This window comes from Cydia strobilella, chromosome 22 (genome assembly GCF_947568885.1).
Source record: "Cydia strobilella chromosome 22, ilCydStro3.1, whole genome shotgun sequence".
Taxonomy (NCBI): Eukaryota; Metazoa; Arthropoda; class Insecta; order Lepidoptera; family Tortricidae; genus Cydia; species Cydia strobilella.
The window spans coordinates 11,588,498-11,610,354 of NC_086062.1; the positions used below are offsets into that span (position 1 = coordinate 11,588,498).

Genomic DNA, 21,857 nt, shown 5'->3' on the forward strand with positions numbered 1-21,857 from the left:
TTCATTAACAATTAGGCCTTTGTGGATATCCAAACACCCAAACTATCATCATCTGTGCATGTAGTTCTCAATCTCGTTACTTTTCATCTTAGAATAGTTGAAATATTTATCAACATGAAGCAATTACTCAACATTATATAAATAACCAAACTTTTATTATACACATTTCATGTTTTAAGGTTAGCATAACCTTGTCACTAAGGTTGTCATTGTTGTTGAGTTGTTGACATGCGTATATGCCATCATAGCTAAGAATGTAGGCTGTAAAATGTTTGCATATGTGCAATACTCAATATTCAAGATTTTGCACTAAAGCATTCAGTTTGCTCAGTCAGTAGGTTTTGCTTTTATATCATTTGTTCTTTGACATTTGAGGCCCATTCTTCAACGTTCTTGCCACTTCTGATAAAAGACACTCACTAAAACTCCAAATTAGTTTACAATAGATTATTTATTTTGAGTTTTCTATAATTAAAACAATACAAATCTCTTATCCAACAACTTGCGTTTTTTTCTCTGTCTTAACTTAATCTCCTGTCAATGTCATTATTGTCCAAAACCGCGGCAAACCATCTGTCACTTGTCAGATATTTAAAAATAAAACTAAAAGACCGTTTGAGATATCCTCAACATCTAACACAAGGGACGCACTTAATTTTTGAGAGGCCGAAGATCGAGTTGCAGAAGAATCGAGTTTGGACATGGATTTATCAATCTGTGTTAAAAAGCGTAAAAGTGGACGAAAGGGCAGACAGTGAGACGCTGTAAAGTTAGAGAGCTGCACGTGAGGCCTAAATGCTCGAAGACGCGGGTGCCAGGCATTTCATGTAACATTCTAGTAGTAGGCCGTGAGCCAGGCGCAAATGAATGACCTTGAACATTATATTGTACATAGCATGGATAAGACTCTGTATTCCGAGACTCGTATTTTTCACAGAAAACTTTCTTGACATGTCATTAATTGAAGTAGGTAATATAACAAAACGTAAAAATAAAAGATTTTGTAATTGTAAATTAAGTAAGTTGACGTTATTCGAGTTGAACTATTAGAAAATGTATTAAGAAGTAGGCCTATTGTATGTTTAAACTGTAATGTGAGTTTTTACATGCTTCTATTTAACTTGCCCTGTAAGTATGTAGGTATGTATACATAGTTAGTTAAAGGGCCCACTGACTATCAGTCCGCCGGACGATATCGGCCTGTCACTTAGAACAAAAATTTGACAGTTCCGAACAAATGACAGGCCGATATCGTCCGGCGAACTGATAGTCAGTGGGCCCCTTTAGTGTGGGTCAAATCTTAGAAATTAAATTTGACCCACTTCCGGATTTCCGATTGAGCTGATAAAATTTTGCATACTTACATATGTAAATCGGATGACAATGCAATATTATGAGGACATGGAGCTGATCTGATGATGGAGACAGGAGGTGGCCATGGGAACTCTGTGATAAAACAACACAACCTAATTGTGTTTGGGGTTGTTAGAATTGTCTCGGTGAGTCTCAGTTGCCCGTGGAAAGAAAAGCATAGTCAGAGGAAAAGCTTGTACCTACCAAAAATGAAATTTTTGCCAAAAACTTTTCGTCTTCGGTTACCGCGATACCAGGGATGCGTTGACCACGAACGCTGTTCGAAACGTCGGGATGTATTATAAATTCAATATACGCGATATAATCCGTTTTCATGGTTTTATTTCAAAAACTTATTGTTTATCTATGTTAGATATTAAAGAAAGCAACGTTGTTTCCATACTTCTATTTAGCCTGGGATTTACATACCTACACTCAGAAATTGTTACGATGGCTGGGCTTCAGTAGACGTGGCTGTTTGCTCATCGTGTCTACATGTGTACACTGCCGTGTTTGGGGCTTCACGGAATTAACTATGACATCTTCATAAGACTGCAAGCAATACATACTTACGTGTAAATAACGATAGCGAATGAGATGAATTAGAGATAGATTCTTACCGTTTTCATATTGTTCGATCCGATATCGAATGTCGAATACGACTACAAAGATGTTTGTTGTTTAAAAGAAAACGTTAATGCAAAGGGCATTTTCTAGCAGCTGCCTTTCTCCAAAGGTTATTCGACATTCTACATCGGATCGGACAATGTGAAAAACTTTATCAACCAACCCCGAAATCGAAAAAAGCTGTTCGATTGAAAACAATAAGACATGATTTGCCGAATTGATGAAACAATAGACCTATTTCGTAAAAAAAACTGTAACGTTAATAACAGACACAACTTTAGGGAACTTTATCAATAAGTACGTTATCTTAGAAGGTTGGTCGCGATAGCACTGCTATCGCTTTGATTGATTCAAAAGATTATTAAATCATTAAAAAACTACGCATTTTGGCTATCGTAATTAATGGTTACGTTGTGCCCAATAAATCCCACAATCAACTAAAAACCTAAACACTTTATTATGATTGACTATTTTGAAATATAAAAATCGTTATTGATAGTAATCTAAAAGATTAAGATATCACTACAGTCTGCTTAGTATCGATTTCTGATCATACGAGAACCGAGAAATCATCAGTTAAATAATCAAAAGCGATTAAATTTCACTTAAAAAATCTAATCAGTCCTACGAGAACTTTCGTATAAAACTATAACTGGAGCCTATTGTAACTGTTGTTTGCTGGGCTCACATACCGTTTATAATTATGACACGAAATTTGGGCCAATTGAATAACGCTCGACATACAATTTTCAAATTGCCAGCAATCCTGAAATACATTCATAACTGAATGATTTATACATCAACAATGTATAAAGAGTTATATTTCGATAAAATATATAGCTCTTTTTACATAAACTATATGATATCTAAGTGGCCTTTTTTAAGAATTTGCCTTTGAAATTAATAAAATAAAGTAGGAGAAACTGACATTGCTTATATTTTTGGAAGTGGCATCAGTCTTAAATTGTATATATGTTACAGATGTCAATCAAAATGAAAAAAATTACGAGGATCAACTCTGATCAACGTGGGATATAGATTGTAATGTGGTACGTCCCACAATAAAAAAGGGAAGAAATATTATCATTTTTGCCCCATAAGTTTTTTTATACCGCTGTAAAGGAGAAATTCCACCAGTGTGTGGCACTGAGCGGCACAAGCATTTTTATAGGTACTGAATATGCTTGTTGTGCTGCACACTGGTGGAGTCCCGCCTTAATTGATTTAAAATGTGTGTTACACCGTTTTTGTGTTTGTTGGTTTGTTACGTGTTCTATTAGCACGGGTCCACCAAGTGTAAAGCAAACAAAGATAACTTTGAAGTCGCAGTTACTAACAAAGTTCTACGTCGTACCTTTAAAATCGAAGGTTCTTGTCACGACGCCCTAATTTGCTTATTTTATTAGGTTATATTGATTGAATATTGTCTTCGGTTTATACGCAATATAATCCGTTTTCATACTTTTATTTTATACTGATTTGTTATTATTGTTCAATTCAATTCAATTCAATATGTTTAATTCAGGCAAAAACCCATAGATAAAAATTACAAATTACTTAAACTTAATAATAATACATAAAATAAATTGAAATTACATTACATTAAAATTAAAATTACAATTAAATTACAATAAAAATTCAAATTACAATTAAAACACATGTGTATTAATTGTTAATTTGTGTTGTTATATTGCAAAGCGGTACATGAAAAAGGCGAAAGCCGCTTAGACTAATTATAATATTAAAAAACTGTCAAATAAATAAAAATAATAATGTCAAAGAGCCAAACGCTTTAAAAGTAATGATGCAATCGGGATAAAGCAGCTTACGTTGGAAGATAAAAAAGATTTATGAAAAAATCACAGCTTGTCGACAATAGAAAAAAAAAACCTTATTAATAACCTTAACGGACACACATCGTGATATAATTATTATGTTAAACTTAGTTCATTTCAATGTTAATTGAAAATGTCCTTAAAAGTAACATCGATATCGATTGATTTTCATTTATTGATTCTATTCTACGCCTTGTCTGTCATTTTCTGTACAAAATAGTCTGCCGATTTTTGCAAAGGAGGGGCACGTCAAATGTATGACTATTTGTAGCCATGTCAGATAAGCGTTAGTCCATACAAAAGTATATGCACAATTGTGCAAAGTTTTCGGCAGAGGGGTGAGCCCTTAAATGCGACTCCGGTTAAATGCTCTAAGATTCTACGTCTCAAGTTTATCCTTGCAAGGCCTTGATCAATCCACACATGGTCTCTAACAAGTATTTCGAGAGTAACTAATCTAAATAGATTAAATATGTCCTTATTTACCTTATCAGTTATCACGTTCAAATCGAAATGCGTACCGTCTGTGGCTTCTTTGGATATGTTCTTAACTTTGGCCTTGCGAATTACTTTTCTTACTTCGTTTTTAGTTTATGTAAATAAAACAACACTGGGTTGCGCAACATCTTTAGTAGGACTATGGTTTTATATTTAATATTCTTCTTTGTAAAGCATTTTCAATGTCACACCGGTGTTGTTTTTTTTTTTCAATAGACGTTTTTTCTGATCACCGCAGCGTTTAATAGAGGGCGCTGTTGTCTCAGTTTTATGACATTATCTGTAGGGGATTTATATGAACGTCTAGAACGCGATACATGCGTTTCTAATCTCAGTTGAAATACTTGCCATAGCCATAGATACAACACTACCCACGAGAAAGTATTTAGAAAAAGGTTTATTTTCTCTTTCTCTTCTTTAGACAAAAGCTGGATGACGAAACATAAATGTTGGAATCCAAATCTTGATACTAATTGTAAAATTGTTGAAATTGAAATAAGGCGAATGAGAAATGAAACGGCAACAGTTGCGACGTGGTAACAAAATATTTATGTACTTTAAAGTGATTGCATAAATTCCAGAGATTATGACGTCTTAATGACGTACCTACTTTTGATTTTAATTAGATTAAGTTGTGCCGTAATAATCGCAATCTAATTAACATTGTCACAATGAAAACGAATCACGTTTATATATTTTACATTATCTATGAAAGGGTTCCTCGAGAAAGTAATGGCCAATAAATGGTACTTAAATAATATTATTATAAAAGTGACTAATCACAAGACGGTAAACACAATTATCTAAAAAGTAAAAAGCAAATGAATTGCGTAGTTATAAAAAGTAACACAAAACTAGAAAACTTTTAACAGCAAGAATCCCGAAGCTGACGTTACCTAAATATTTGATATTTGAAATGGTGTTATCAAATAGCGTTATCATCAAATCGGGGCCGCGTTGCTATGTATCATCATTCATCATCCGTGATCTCGACGTGATTGTAGACATTTTGGATTTTGATAACGTTTGCTACAACGTCGTCTTCTACACATCCTTACGCAAGAACTTACGTAACATCACTTTTATTGCCATTCTTGTTTAGATCTTCACCATTTGCAGTTCTATCTTTAGCTATGTCAGAAGTCAGAATCAGAACACATACACGTGTAAAATTAGTAACTGTCATTTCTTAATTAAAAGCTTAAAACGTCACTCCTACTGCATCAATCATATCATAATCTGTTATTATGTCTTGAAATTACTTAATATCTTTATCAACTTTTTTCTTCAGCGTGTCGTCAAAATCAAACAGTATTATACAAGTGATTAGTGAGTGTATTACCAGTGTTAAGAACATGTGTGTGCGAAGACTGTGAATTAGTGAAGATGATAGTGAGGTAGCAGGACGCCCCCTGGCGGATCGTCGGAAACATTCCACTTTTAAAAATAGTTACCCAGGGCCCGGAGCAGCGCAGAGACTTCTGCAAAATGACCAAGGGCCCTAGGAAAGTCAAGCTAGTCATTGTAGTCAACAATAAGAAAGAGTGAGTATTATATTACCTTTTTTTTATAGGTAGTAAGAAGCTTAAACAGGATCGATATTATTATGTGCGCTTAAAGAAATGGTAACTAAAATGAGTACTTCACTATATTCATTATGTAGCATTGAGAGAAAAAGAAAATTTTGTAATATTTATAAGCTATCAGGTGAACTTTGGGCTGGTGGAGAGAAAACGTTCACCTGATATGAGCTCAACTATTTAGTTGACAATTTTGTCAGATCATTTTTAAACTTACTATAGATTGAAACAAAGATTTGCCTACAGTAGCAAGTTCAATCTTTGTTTCAGAGAGCCCAGAGGATATGTGATTACTATAGTTTTTTTTAACCATTAGGTCTTCTGTTTGCTTTGATTTACATGTAATCTTTTCTAATTGTTACATTAATGCGAAGGCTATTGTTGCGATATAATATTTCTTTATGTATAATATGTTCATAATTATGTACTAGTTTACTTACTGCACAGGAATAAAGTGCATTGTTTTTGTACAAGAACGGTTCCTCGCCGTATGGCCCTAGCCCAGAAAAACCCTCGTGTCATAGGACCAACCTATTATGAACGACTTCCGGCTGTTATACGAAGTGAACTGTGTGACCAAACATTCAAACGCCGATTAAGAGATTTTTTGTTGGATAAACCGTTGTATTCTGTTAGTGAATTTATGAATCATGTATGATGTATTTTGACGATCCACCACAGGAGATACTATCTTGTCCTTATTTTGAAATCTTATTATTCTGTAATTATTTAATTTTTAAATTATTATTTTATTGATTATATTCTTATGACATCCTTGTTTTGACGATCATAATATGAATTCTTGTAAATTGACATGCCTGCAATTTATAATGTAATCTGTATTATGAAATAAATGAATCTAAATCTAAATCTAAATCATAACTACATATTTTATTGTACTCAGCTTAGTTAACTTAAACTAATCGTCACGGAGGGCAACCAATAAAATAGAAATCAAGGTCCGACTGCTTGATTACTAAAAAAATTTAATGTTTTACGATACAAATGAAGTAAATGAACCAATACGGGTGTAATGGTTGCAATTTTATCATCTATCATGCGTCTACGAGATTTTTTTCTATCGAGCCAACATTAATATTTTAAGGTTTTGGTTGAAATTTGCCATTGATGAAAACGTGTAAAAATTCAATACAAAAAATACAATTTTGCGTTAATAATTACTTGTGCGCCCCCACTTAATTGTGTCAACGAAGACTGATCAGAATGATCATTTCATATTTTATAGTCGACAAAAAGAAAAAAATAATTCAGTATTTGCAGAATTAAATGTATATTTCTAGAATTTATAAGAATACTTACCCATTCAGTGTTCTTAAAAATGAATCTCATAATGAAGCGTGTTTTTATTTGTCTAAGCCTATAAAGTTATTATCAGTCGAAATAATTAATTAACATAAGTGATAAGTAGGGGTACCAACCTCTCATTAATTACACGTAATTGTTTCACTACTATTATGATTGTCGGTTTTTCCTCCGCGACGGAAATAACAATCGTAAAACGAATTAATACTTATTTATTATACACGGTGGCTAAAAATAGGGAGGTTTTGGGATTATACTGCGCAACTTTTACAATGCGACCAACCCCGAAATCGCGAAAAAAAACCTGCAAGTTAGTAGGCATATTAGTTACGAGAATGTACAAACGACCGGGCGAATTTCTAAAATAATTATTAATTGATTTTTCGATATTTAAAATCCCGCGATATTTTCCGCCCTCCACCTTATACATAATTTTGCAGCATGTGCATGATTAGCATGTTCAACGCTGACGGTCTTGAGTCCATCCGGTGAGCGAGGCTACGTAATCATTAGCGCTCATGCTAGGCCTGATTGATACGCGATTATAAATCGCTGTCATGTTATTCTTATTTATTAGAAGTGTTGTTCTTACTATAAAACTCCCGTGAGACTCAAACATATTAGATTATTTTAAAACGGGTCACTCACGTATTATTAAGTCGAATAGCTCGACATGTAAATAAACCGTAAATAAATAAATTCGTCCGAAAATTGTAAATTGGACCGAAACATGTCGAGCTATTCGACTTAATAATACGTGAGTGACCCGTTTTAAAATAATCTAATGTGTTTTTCTTACATTTATTATTTACTCGAAGGTAAAGAAGTCGGTAAAAAAACTCTGTCTGTCAGTGTCAAAAGTGAAGTATCAATTTTGAAATTTCTTACTATTTTTGAAATTGGTTTCTGATTTTGAAAAATCCAGATCAAATTCATAACCTATTATTAAGGTACTTAAAATCAAAATACGCCTCGGGACGGCAGATACGCGCGTTGATGTTTTATCTATATCTTTGACAACTGCAAAATAGTGGATACATGTCATCAAGTGATTTTAAGCTCTCCCACCCCCTTTTTATGCCCAAAAATTTCTACAGTTAGGCAAATCACTCTGCAGCGTTTTTGATAGTAAAGAGTGTGCAGGTGTTATTTGTATAACGTCATAATTTTATAAAAGTTAGACGTTTAAAAACCACGAAAAAATCTTTGGACGCCATTTTCTCGAAATGGTGCTTATGTGGGTTAACACATTTAAAATAACACTTGGACACTGCTATCAAAAACGCAGCAGAGTTAGCTTTGCCTGACTTTACCTCTATACCATAATTTAAAGCTCAACTAAACCTCTAATTACACATGTCATCATCATTAATTTAAGAGCCTAGCTCTTGTCGGTGGAGCAATTTCCATGTATCTCTTTCCTGAGCCTTTCGTGTGACCGCCTGATACGACACGACGTTTATCTTTTCCTTTAGTTGGTACATGTATGTTCTTCTTGATCTCCCTCTCTTCCGCCTTCTACCTTCCCTTCCACAATATTTTTTATGAATTCGTGTCGTAACAGGTGCCCAACCATCTTCCCTCTTCTGCTCTCAATGATTTGCAACAGGGACCTCCTCTCCTGCACAAGGTTGAGAACTTCCTCGTTAGATACACATGTATCTTTGTATTATTAGATTATTCTTATAAACACAGTGAAAAAATGCAGAATGTCGTGTTATAATTTGACGGCCGTTATATTGAGAGAACGACCATTGATTAGTTCCCAAGGAGATGTCACAGTTAACTTTTAATTGGCCCCGATTCTGATGAACGTTGAGTAATGTCCAAAATATACAGGGGTGACTAGCCTTATAGCTTAGAATGGAAAATTAGCAGCTAGTGAATAAGATGACCATTGCAAAAAAATATACAAAAATTTGCAGACCAAATTGATAGTAAACAAAAACGAGCCAGTTAAATAATCAAAATAATATTTCATTTTTATTTAAAGTTTTAAAAGTTAAAAAAAAAACGGCAAAAATAACGTTTGTTGTATAGGAGCCTCACTTAAATATTTATTTTATTCTATTTTTAGTATTTGTTGTTATAGCGGCAACAGAAATACATCATCTGTAAAAATTTTAACTGTCTAGCTAGCACGGTTCATGAGATAATGGATAATTTATACCGTGGAGTAACCCATACAACAATACACATGAGACAGTGTTCTCTGGCCTCAACGATGTGCACTGAGGAAGATCTCCTGAGGGCCACACCCCGAGGGCTAGAAGTGGCAAAACATTTGCAGACAAAAATTTAGTTTTAAGAAGTTTGATCCCTCTACACGAGCAAGAAGAAGAAGGTTCATGAGATACAGCCTGGTGAGACGGACCGACAGACAGCGGAGTCTTAGTAATAGGGTCCCGTTTTTACCCTTTGGGTACGGAACCCTACAAAGCAACTTTGTCTAGTTTGTTTTCGTTGTCAATATGTATAAATTCAGTTGGTGCCTTTGTTAGTTTAAAACTTATAAGTTAGTTTACATAATACCGGAAAAGTTTGCTAAGTTATTAGCTTCCTGTAGGTATACCTATATTTTATTTGAAAAACCTTTATTGTCAGCTACTACAGGTGTAAATTATTTCACAACGCATACTACAATCAGCATGAATGGCGGCTTTATGAATGGACGCATTATATGCAAATCTGTTATCGCATAATCCGCTTAATTACCTTCGGTAATAGGCAGAAGATCGCCTGCATCCGCCCCGGAGGTGTCTTAGATTGTTCTTTAATTAACACTGTGTAAATATCGAAAACATGGGGTTTTAGTTTGCTGTTGGATTTTGAACCTTTTCGAAGACATAATTAAGTAGATTTTAAGGAAACGGAACTGTTTTATCAACAAGCAGATCACTTGAGATGTTGAAATTGATTATAACCCTTAATTAAAGGCAGTTAGTGTTGTGGTCATCGTGGGTAAGACCGTCTATAAGGGAAGACCGTCAACAAGCAGTTTCGTCACTTATAGGTAACTCTGGCGTTTGTACATATGCCTACTCCACTTACAGAATTGAATAGAATATAATAGAATACATTTATTAACGTCACATGATGGTAGGTTACATAAGAGAGTGTAGAAAAAAGGAGCGCACGAAAAAAGGACCCGGACTCAGCTTAAGCTTGGCCGCAGCGCTGATTTTCGGTAGGGACCTAACTAATAACTAACTTAAGATTAACATTAAAGTAACAACAAACAATGAGAGAAAAAACTAAACAACAAACAAATAATGAAAAAAAAAAAAACAATAAAAATGAATTGATTATTACAATTTACTGCCGTACGTACGGCGTATTTACGTACAGAAGGTCGGTACGTCGGTAGAGCAGAAAGAGCGAAACTCTTCCTCTATGACTCAGTCTATGAGCGACAACGTAACGGGTGTGAACTGTGGTCTTATGTAAACACAAAATCTATTTAAAGCCTCAATTCACCGTTATAAAAATAATGTGATACAATGACTACGGCCTTGAACGTAGACAATGCCTCTATAATGTTTTATTGTTTAGTTATGATTGTCAAATTCGGCTAGGTCATAATGGTCCTATAATAACATTACAAATTAAATCATTTGTTTTAAAGACGACCGCACGTTATGAAACTTTTTAAGAACTCTTGAGCTGCAGAGCGTTCAGCGCTTTTTAGATCGTTATACGGTTACTAAAAATATGAATAGCAATATTGAGGCCTTTCTGAGAAAAAAATACAATTAATAATAATAAGCCCGCAGGGCAGCTTGCGGCGAGCTGTTGGGGAGTAACGACCCCACGGACACTAGTGCTCCAGAAAGTAGATTAGGGTCTCCGTCTCCGGCGTGTCTTCGTTGCTCGGAGGGGAACCCCAAAGGGACCCGCAGGACTCTCGGCTCTGGCTTGCGTTAACTGGCCGTCCAGGGAGGAGTCGCTAGAACTATATGCTCCAGGGGTGGAAGTGAAAGATGCGTAAGAGGCGAGTTGGCACAGTGGCTGACTGGCTGTTAACAGCCACTGGGTAGAAAGCGGCGCACACCTCTCGACACCCCTGAGCCGCTCACACCAGTGTTGCTCCTGGTCGTCTTTACGACTGCAGTTTCAGGGGCCCATCTAGTGGGCAGCTCACCGCCTGCCTCGATAACGTGTAAAACATTGTTATGGCGGGTGTCCGGACCTCTTTACATTAGCCCAGTCTCATTGTCCACCCAAACTTCAATGCATAGACCGGTATACTGTAGACTTTTTCTACAATCTAGGAGTAGGAGCCATCCCTTTTCTAAAATTGCTTCTAAAAATGTGTAATTTTATTTTTGATCGAACTCATCGGTTACTTTTTTTGTTAAAAATAATAATTAATAAATAAATAATATTAATTCAGTAATATCCGCGATTCCGGGCACGCACGGCCGTCCGCTCTGTGCTCAGCGTGCTGCGCTCGGATAATTACCTAAACTCATTGCACCTTAAGAGGATAGCGCCTACCGTTATATCAAATTGTTTAGAAATATTTTCTATAATAGGAATATAAATAAATAATTAAAAATAAAATTCATCTATTTCGGACAATTCGGAATCCATATACAATTTAACATATCAAATATTAAAATTAAAATTAGAATTAAAATTAAAATACAATCAACTTAAAAAAAAAAAATTAGATATAAAATTCAAAATTAGAGTTAAAATTATAGTATTGTTTAAATATAAAATTACAATTGAAATAGAATTAAAATAAATAATTATTTTTTTTATTTTTTTATATAATATCCAGAGAGCAAAATGTGGACTACGTTTGTATGGGGAGAAACGGCCGTCCCCTTTCCTCCTAAGGATGATTCACGCTAGACCAGGCCAGGGCCGGGCCGGAGCTTCCGGCGCTGCGTTTTCTATAGAAAGCACCACGTGATCACCGATCAGCCGTCACAGAAAATGACGTGTCGGACGCCTCGGCCCGGGCACGGGCCGGTTTAGCGTGAGTCATCCTTTATGGCCCATCTTTTTCATGACGAATCAATGTTGTCTTCACAAATAGACTTTAACGAGGAAATCACAACAAAATAGTTTTTTGCTGGTCGCACACACGCAGTCGTCCACTTTCCAGAATAAAATTAAAATTGGTGTGTTACTGTAAACCACAGGTTAGAATACTGTAGTTTATAGCAGTTTTTTGCAGTGACGGTAGCGAATTACAGAGCAGTAACTGGACGACACGGAAGCGTTCACGGTAATGAGCTCTCACGACGGCCTTGTGTGTCGTGATTTGATGACGAAGGCTGTGATCTGTCACACTATGGGGATTTGTTGAGCGGTCACGGAAAAATCGGAAAATATGTGACGTTTTCATCCAAAAGGTACCACATTGTCGCTTGTCGATAAGGTTGATTTCTAATTGAAGCTATATGGAAATAGCGCCTTACTGACAAGCGACAATAAGTACCCTTTTGGTTGAAAATGGCACATATAGGTAAAGGTCAGTTAGGGTGGTGTTCCGTATTCCAATTTCTTTGTCTAATGTGTATTTGTGTCTCACATTTTGCTTAGTGAGAGAGTGAGACGCAATGCACATTGGACCAAGAAATTTGACAGGTAGAATACCAACGTTAGACCTGTTAGGTTGGTAATAACATCACTAGTTTAGTTTGACATTTAGTGTTATCTATGGCAACTCTCTCTTCTACCCAAGATGGCGTCGCTGTACAAGTGTTGAGACTGAGCTCCACAAATATATTATAAGAATAAATTATATAAGAAAGTCAGTTCGTCTTTCCTTCATCACCATTATAACAAGACCAAACCCTACTTATTGTCACCGTAAAATTTTATTGTATGGGGAGTTTCATAGTTCTTATGTTGTTCTTGTGTGTCTCTTTTTTTTATGATATAATGAGCTAAACGAGCAAATGCAGCAAGATCAGAGGGGTTGTAAGTGCGTTACCGGCGTTTAAGATGGGAGTATTTTATTGACATGTTTGTTAGGTGGTCACTGGCAATGGCTAGACAACATTCTGCACTTCAATATACCTATCATCATTACTATGACTTGATGAAGAATGATGGGAAGATGCTATAACGGGCGTGACAATGACAATCAGATGCGAAAAATGATGTCATTCTCCATTGATTAACTGCGTACCAAGCATTTGGTTATCAAGATGCCATTCATGATCACAATGTTACTTCTGATGTGAAATACTAGAGAGAGAGAGAGAGAGAGAGAAAACTAGTGGCTCTGTGAGCTGTAGACCTCGCGTTAGGCTTAAAAAATGTTAAAGTCAGGCAGCATTCTCGGTCCCACCCTTTTCACAATTTATATCAACGATATTTTAAAACTCCATATTCCAAATTCTGAAGTAATATGTTATGCTGATGACACCGTAATACTTTTCAATGACAAGGACTGGGAAAGAGTCATCGCTACAGCAGAGCACGGCATGAAAATTGCAGCGCATTGGTTTCGTACCAATCTCCTAACTCTAAACAGCGATAAAACCAAATTCATATGCTTCCATAAAACTGCCTTATCGAAACCATCTTTTGACCCAAAAAAAAAAATACGCCTATGTAATGATTCTTCCACTAACCTTTGTAATTGTGATCATATCCAGCGCACAGACGTTATTAAGTACCTGGGCTTATTAGTTGATGAAAAACTAGATTTTAAACATCATATTCATAATCTCGCTGATAAAGTTAGGAAATTCATCTTCATTTTCAAAAAGCTCCGCAATTCAGCCTGCAAGCCTTTGCTAAAAATGGTCTATACTGCGCTATGCCAACCAGTGATCAGTTACTGCATTGCAGTGTGGGGTGGAGCACCTAAGACCACGATGCTGGAATTCGAAAGAGCTCAACGCTCCGTGTTAAAAGTTATGTTTAAGAAGCCCTTTCGATTTCCAACATCAGATCTCTAAGCGAGGGTTTTAACTGTTCGTCAACTGTTTCTGCATAAAATAGTTGTGCTTACGCATATTTCATCCAAGTACTTGACTTGTTACAATTCGCTCCTTAAAAAACGCATATTTAATTTACCGGTACCTAAAGTATCATCTGCCTTTGCTAAACGTTTTGGGGACTACATAAAGGCAGCATCCTATAACGCCATTCTCAAGCTTTGTGACTTAAGGAACAGCACTGTAAACGAGGCCAAAAACACTACTTTTAAATTACTTCAATCAGTGAATTACACAGAGACAGAAGCTATTATACAGAGTGTCACCTAACCCTAGTTTATTTAAGTTTTTAGTTTTAAATTTATGTTATATGATAAAGTATGACTTGCATACGAAACAAAATTCTGTTGTACAAATGTAACTGGTTCCCCGCGATACAGGTGCAACCTAGTGCGGGGGCCCCTGGTAACTATGTTTTGTAAATCTGTTTGTGAAATAAACTATTCTATTCTATTCTAAAAGTGAAAAATATTTAGTTCTTTGAGTCATTATCCCAGTGAACTCACAATGGTCTTAAGCGCCATAGGGCCCTACCCTTTTTGCGTCTTTTATGCCAATTTCCGCATTTTGAAAAAAATCCAAAATCTGGATCAACAAATATTTTACCATAGAATCTGGTCACAAAATTTCACGAGAATCGGTTAATAATTGCGACCTGTAGAGGAGAACATTCGGACATACGAAAGCAAAATGCCCGAGTTAAAACGGAGGACCTTCGCTGACGCTTCGGTCAATAAACATATTACATGTTATTGCGAGTCAAAATTAAAAACCCAGTAATGTAAAATTTTATCCATGTTTGGAGCCCATTCGGTAATCTTCTTAGGTTACTTGCCTCTTTCAGTGGATTATTCATCTGAAAATAATCTCTAAAAAATATCCTAAGAAAATACTTCGTAAATCTATCAACAGCAGAGACCAATACAGGAAAACGATTTTTCTGATACACACTATCCTAAAATTGACTTACGTATACAAGCCATCAACAATAGTTGCCCCAATTCGTCCTTGGCCAGCCTCTGGAATTGAGATTCCTTCGCGTGTCTCCATTCATATCGCTAATTACGAGCCAAATAGAGGGAGCTTTAATTGAAGTTAAGAGATCATTATGCTTTGGCTGTTTAATATAGGACGTAGTAGAATCACGTACCTATACGTTTTTAACCGAGTACTTATAACGTCTATTAAGATACTTATTTAACAACATGTTTGTATGATGTTTTGGCTTCCTTTTCAAGTTGTCATTAATTTTTTTATCATTATTCAAATTTTACAGTTGAATAATACAAACATTATTCTCATATTCCCAATTACATTAATAACAAAAAACTGTTTTGAATTGATTTCCTCGTTAAAGTCTATTTGTGAAGACAACATTGAATCGTCATGAAAAAGATGGGCCATAAAGGATGACTGACGCTAGACCGGCTCGTGCCCGGGCCGAGGCGTCCGACGCGTCATTTTCTGTGACGGCTGATCAGTGATCACGTGGTGCTTTCTATAGAAAACGCAGCGCCGGACGCTCCGGCCCGGCCCCGGCCCGGTCTAGCGTGAGTCATCCTTAGGAGGAAAGGAGACGGCAGTTTCTCTATACAAACGTAGTCCCCATTTTGCTCTCTGGATATTGACATTATGGAAAATATTTTTACATAATTGTATGTATATTAACCTTAGCTATACCCCTACAATTGAGTTTTTCGATTATTTGATTATGGTAAAGATTTGGAGCGAAAAACAGATTTCATACAAATTTTAAATGCTCCTAAGTCCTAACTTTTATATTAATTAAAAATGTGGTTGATATACAAAAAACTGTGTCAAAATATTTTTATTAATGTTAATATTCAGAGAGGAAAATAAGGACTACGTTTGTATGAAAAGGCGATTTCGCACGGGTCCTCCACTTTCATCTTAAGTCAAGAGTCATGTTCATAACACTGCATCTAGCCAAAAATAGAAGATCTCCAAACTAACAAACCTAATGACATAACAGAGATCTCACTATTCCGGTTGAATCATAGTTTAGCTAATTAGTGATGTGTGTGGGAACTGGTTCAGAATGCCCGCATGGAATTATAGTAATATCAGGGTAACAATGGTTATGGCAATGGCGTGGCATTGTTCAACTAACAGCCCATACTTATGGCAAGTATGTTCATTGCGATGGACATAACACTGAGATCCAATAATTATACCTAACCCAAAACTTTCTGATTTTCCGATATCTTAAAAGGGATATTTTTTTGAAAATTTTGGTCCACTGCATTCTACAAGCTAAAATTACATATATAAATGGCACCATTTCGTCACCTCCATTAAAGTGGGTTTTGAATGTCATGATTGACATGAACATGGGCCCTGCTAACCTGCTATTAGGATTTAACCCAGCGATCTCCAATATGGCATTCAAAATTCTCAAAAAGTGGTTAAATTTCTTTCAATTCGACCAGCAAAAAGGAACTGTTTGCATACCAAAAGTAGCACATGTCATAAGCAGCTTAGTTTTTATAGGTAGGTTTCTTAAATTCTGTTAACTTATTTTATCTCTCTTATATTTTGTCATCGCATTTGCAAGTCTTTCCACTTGTTTTCTCTTTTATTTTATCCTCTCTGTAGCCAATGATACCACAAAAGAGCATGGCGCTTGGCGATCCAAAGACCACGTGTGATTCCTTGCCGCCATGACTTAACAATTTTTTTAAAAGTTTTAACTAGTTTTCTCTCTTCTCTCCTACTTATCATCAATGTACTTGGAAAGATCATGGCGCTTGACGATTCAACGGCCATGCGCGATTACTTGCGGCCATGACTTTTTTTTAAGTTTTTAACTAGTTTTCTCCCTTCTCCCCTATTTATCATCAATATACTTGGAAAGATCATGACGTTTGACGATCCAACGGCCATGCGCGATTACTTGCGGACATGACTTTATTTTAAGTTTTAAATTAGGTGTCTTTCTTCTCTCCTATTTGTCATCAATGTACTTGGAAATATCATGGCGCTTGACGATCCAACGGCCATGCGCGATTACTTGCGGCCATGACTTTATTTTAAGTTTTAAATTAGGTGTCTTTCTTCTCTCCTATTTGTCATCTATGTACTTGGAAAGATCATGGCGCTTGACGATCCAACGGTTATGCGCGATTACTTGCGGCCATGACTTTATTTTAAGTTTTAAATTAGGTGTCTGCCTTCTCTCCTTTTTGTCATCAATGTACTTGGAAAGATCATGGCGCTTGACGATCCAACGGCCATGCGCGATTACTTGCGGCCATGAGTTTATTTTAAGTTTTAAATTAGGTGTCTGTCTTCTCTCCTTTTTGTCATCAATGTACTTGGAAAGATCATGGCGCTTGACGATCCAACGGCCATGCGCGATTACTTGCGGCCATGAGTTTATTTTAAGTTTTAAATTAGGTGTCTTTCTTCTCTCCTATTTGTCATCAATATACTTGGAATTGGATAGAATATGGCGCTTCTCTTCTCTCCTATTTATCATCAATTTACACTTGGAATTGGATTGGATAGATCATGGCGCTTGACGATCCAAAGGCCACGCCATCACGCGTGATTACCGTAATGACGGGAAGCGATGTTTCCGCGTACGATGACCATCATTATGCCATCTGCATCAGTGCATGAGAACTCTTACATCATACAAGGTCACGCACGCCTTTCGTCCTTGTAGGGTACGAGTAATACCTGGGTCATACATAGATTTCATGTTCTCATTTGACCTATTCCCGAAGTCCAAATTTTTAGACATCATTGACAGTCGTTTACTTATAGAAAACGCCAATATATACTTCAATCAATGTGGACATGCATTGACATGTCTTTTGGCCGCATCTGTCATCCCGATACAGTGCGACATAAAATAGTAGAAATTAAACAAAATGGAACTAAAAAAATTCCCTACTAAAGGATGACTTACGTTAGACCGGGCCGTGTCCGGGCCGTGTCCGGGCCGGAGCTTCCGGCGCTTACTTTTCTATGACATGACAGGTGATCACGTGATGCCTTCCATAGAAAACGAAGCGCCGGAAGCTCCGGCCCGGACACGGCCCGGTTGCCATTCATGTTGTTTCGTCGTTTTACGTCAAAAACGTGACAATTACGATGTTTGTTGATTAACGATCGTCATCATGGCATATAATGTTCTCACGACTACAGGGGCCCGTTTATCAAAAGCTTGCAGCTTGTAATACAAGTGGAAGTCCCTTTTTTAAAGCTTTTGTTAGAAAGGGACTTCCACTTGTATTACAAGCTACAAGCTTTTGATAAACGGGCCCCTGGTCATCTATGAAAACAAAAAGGGCATCGATTTTACAAAAACATTTTAGTGATGTCAAAGAGGATATAATAGGATAGAGCGGTACTGTCATAGTAAATTTTGTATCCACAGTAAATTCACTGCCATCTATCGACGCACTTTAAAACTAAAAATGAAGATTTATAAAAATACGATAAATTGTGGTATTTTCTATAAAAAAGGACCTTATTGTCGATGGCGCTTACGCCGTTATAAACGATGCTCCGATATAAATACAATGCCGCGCGACGCTGTGCGACGTAAGCGTCATCGACAATATAAGGTCCCTTTTCATAGAAAATGCCCCAAATGTATTTAAATATGGATAAATGTTTTTTTTTTATTTGCAATAATTATTTTTATGATTTTGACCCATGTTCTTTCACTGATATGCGTTAAAATTGTTAAATAACAAACGAAACCATCAACGCTCTCTATACGAGAGTAGGCCAAAGGTAGTGGCGCCATCTGATCGAGAATCAAATTTTCGTGATTTTCGAGGCACGTTTTTTCCTAAGACTCCATCTATTACGAAGTTATATCTATCGTTGGTGATGTGAATGAACTTTTGGGCGGAAAAGGCAATGTTTCTGCCTGTGTCAGCCAGCACCTCATTATTAAATAGTTTTTTTTGTGTAATTTTATAAGTTAAAAAACTAGATCCCATATTTGTCGCTAATTAAGTACTCGCGTAAACTAAGGCGAACAAAAAAAACCGGCCAAGTGCGAGTCGGACTCGCGCACCGAGGGTTCCGTACTTTTTAGTATTTGTTGTTATAGCGGCAACAGACATACATCATCTGTGAAAGTTTCAGACGGACAGACGGACAGCGGAGTCTTAGTAATAGGGTCCCGTTTTCACCCTTTGGGTACGGAACCCTAAAAAACGATATATCACAAAAACAATTTAGTATTGTCCGAAAACCATATCTGAAAAACACCAATTATTAGCCAGTAGCCACACATGCATGAGTAAAGTAAACACGTCATCGTTAGATGAAAAAGTACACATCCACCTCGACAATAGATGTCGCTACCATCGTGACGTCACAAGTCTGTCTGTTACCTACATCAAAGATAGATATAACTCCGTAATAGATGGATACAGTCTAAGGAAAAAACGTGCCTCGAAAATCAAGAAAATTTGATTCTCGTTCAGAGGGCGCTACTAGCTTTGGCCTACTGTCGTATAGATGGCGTTGACGGTTTCGTTTGTTATTTAACAATTTTAACGCATATCAGTGATAAAAATGGGTCAAAATCATAAAAATAATTAATGCAAATAAAAAAAATCATTTATCCATATTTAAATACATTTTATCGTATTTTTATAAATATTTATTTTTAGTTTTAAAGTCGGTCGACAGATGGCAGTGAATTTACTGGGGTTACAAAATTTACTATGACAGTACCGCTCTAGTATAAGTTACTCTATGATTGAATGGATGGAGCTTTACTCCTACAACTTATCTGCTATCGTATACAACAAGATTTCAACCTTATCTCTGTGTAATTAGATATATTATTAATATATTTTAGTATTTGTATTGAATGCATGGATATTTTCTCAGCACGCATTGACGTACTATGAAGATTATCTTTTCTTTGGAAACGTGACGGTGCCCGGTGCTAATTATACTAATAATTAAGGCGGTTCCCTGAGCCAGAAGGCGAAAAATCTCCTTATATGATCATGTTTTTCTAAGAGGCGTTGATATTCGTAGACGTGGAAAAAATATATGTAGTTCTTGACTATATTATCTTTAACAACATAGCTTCCGATACACGAATTATGACACTTCGCTCGATAAAATTAATTCCCAAAGTAACCTCTAACTCGGACTTTTAATCCTACTTTACTCGGTTATTTATTATGTGATACTATAAACAAAAAAAGAAGAAAAAACAATCTTAACATAAATAGTAATTTCATAGCTTTAGAATTTCGATATTGTAGGGTAACGTTATTAAAATAAATAAAAACCGACAAAATTCGAACAAAATTGACACTTGGCGCGTATGTTCTTTCCCGTTCTTTCTTGCGAAATGTGACAAAGACAGCGGCAAACCGATGGAACGGCCTTAAGGCTATTAGACACAACAGGACGTCTTGTTACTTTGAGCAAAGAGCGGTACTGTCATAGTAAATTTTGTAACCACTGTAAATTCACTGCCATCTATCGACATACTTTAAAACTAAAAATTAAGATTTATAAAAATAGGTTAAAATGTATTTAAACATGGATAAATGATTTTTTTATTTGCATTAATAATTTTTATATGATTTTGACCCATGTTCTTTCACTGGTACGCGTTAAAATTATAAATAACAAACGAAACAGTCAACGCCCTCTATACGAGAGTAGGCCAAAACTAGTGGCGCCATCTGATCGAGAATAAAATTTTCGTGGATTTTCGAGGCACGTTTTTTCCTTAAACTGTATCCATCTATTGCTTTGAGTTTAATGGTTGTTACGATTGTGTTTATTTAGCGGGTAAAAATGCTTTATTATAATTTTGGCGACGCGAAGATTCGTCAAAAACATATGGCGTCCTAAAAAAAACATTTAACTGATTTGCAAGACCGAAGTGATCCCATAAGTGTTCCGTTTGTCGAAACAAAGTTTTGCACGGAACACTAAAAATTATCCATATATATATATTTGATACTTTTATTCATTTTCATTATTAGTTTTAATCCTGTGTTGATTCTAGATGGCAGTAAATTTACTGTGACTACAAAATTTACTAGGACAATAACCCTCTATACACTATTCTCTTTGCTTATACGGAGTTACATTAGGTACATATATATATCTTTGGTTATATCTATGCAACTTTATTGTTGAGATAATTTCAATTGATCGAAAAGCTATGAGTTATCGCATTAAGAATCAACTGTTTAATTAAATTGGTCAAACAAATTATACAACAATCAATTATCGCCAATTTGACACTTTGACATTAGCACCATTGTTTTATAATAATCGGTCCCAATTCATCTAAAGATCGTAACGAATAATAATTACTTTCGTAATACTAGTTTGTTTACCGTCAATCATTTATATAAACGGGTACACACCTACCACACATGTAGCTGTCACACATAAAAAACTATTATCACCGACAGTTGGATAGCCAGACACTCAGCCGATCCTTATGCAGTCAGCAGTCACTAAGTATCAGCTGCGCCAGCCGTGGCATTACGCTGCGGCCAGCCGTGGCATTACGCTGCGGCCAGCCGTGGCATTACGCTGCGGCCAGCCGTGGCATTACGCTGCGGCTAGCCGTGGCATTACACTGAGTGGGGGCCCTTTTTTCGTCCGCTTCTTTTATACGCTCTCTTATGTAACCTACCATCATG

The 21,857-nt window shown here is 36.2% G+C and overlaps 1 protein-coding gene across 3 annotated transcripts in view; it reads left to right on the top strand.

The window, feature by feature from the left end:
- LOC134751511 (transcription factor EB) overlaps positions 1–21,857 on the top strand; it is a 192,156-nt gene that overhangs the window by 140,685 nt on the left and 29,614 nt on the right. Inside the window, exon 2 of one of the 3 annotated variants that reach the window (XM_063686937.1) lies at positions 5,605–5,857. The exons of the other annotated variants lie outside the window; for them this stretch is intronic. Coding sequence (XP_063543007.1) covers positions 5,802–5,857 — 56 coding nt within the window. The 5' untranslated portion in view covers positions 5,605–5,801. The remainder of the gene's footprint in view (positions 1–5,604; positions 5,858–21,857) is intronic. 3 annotated transcript variants of the gene reach the window in all.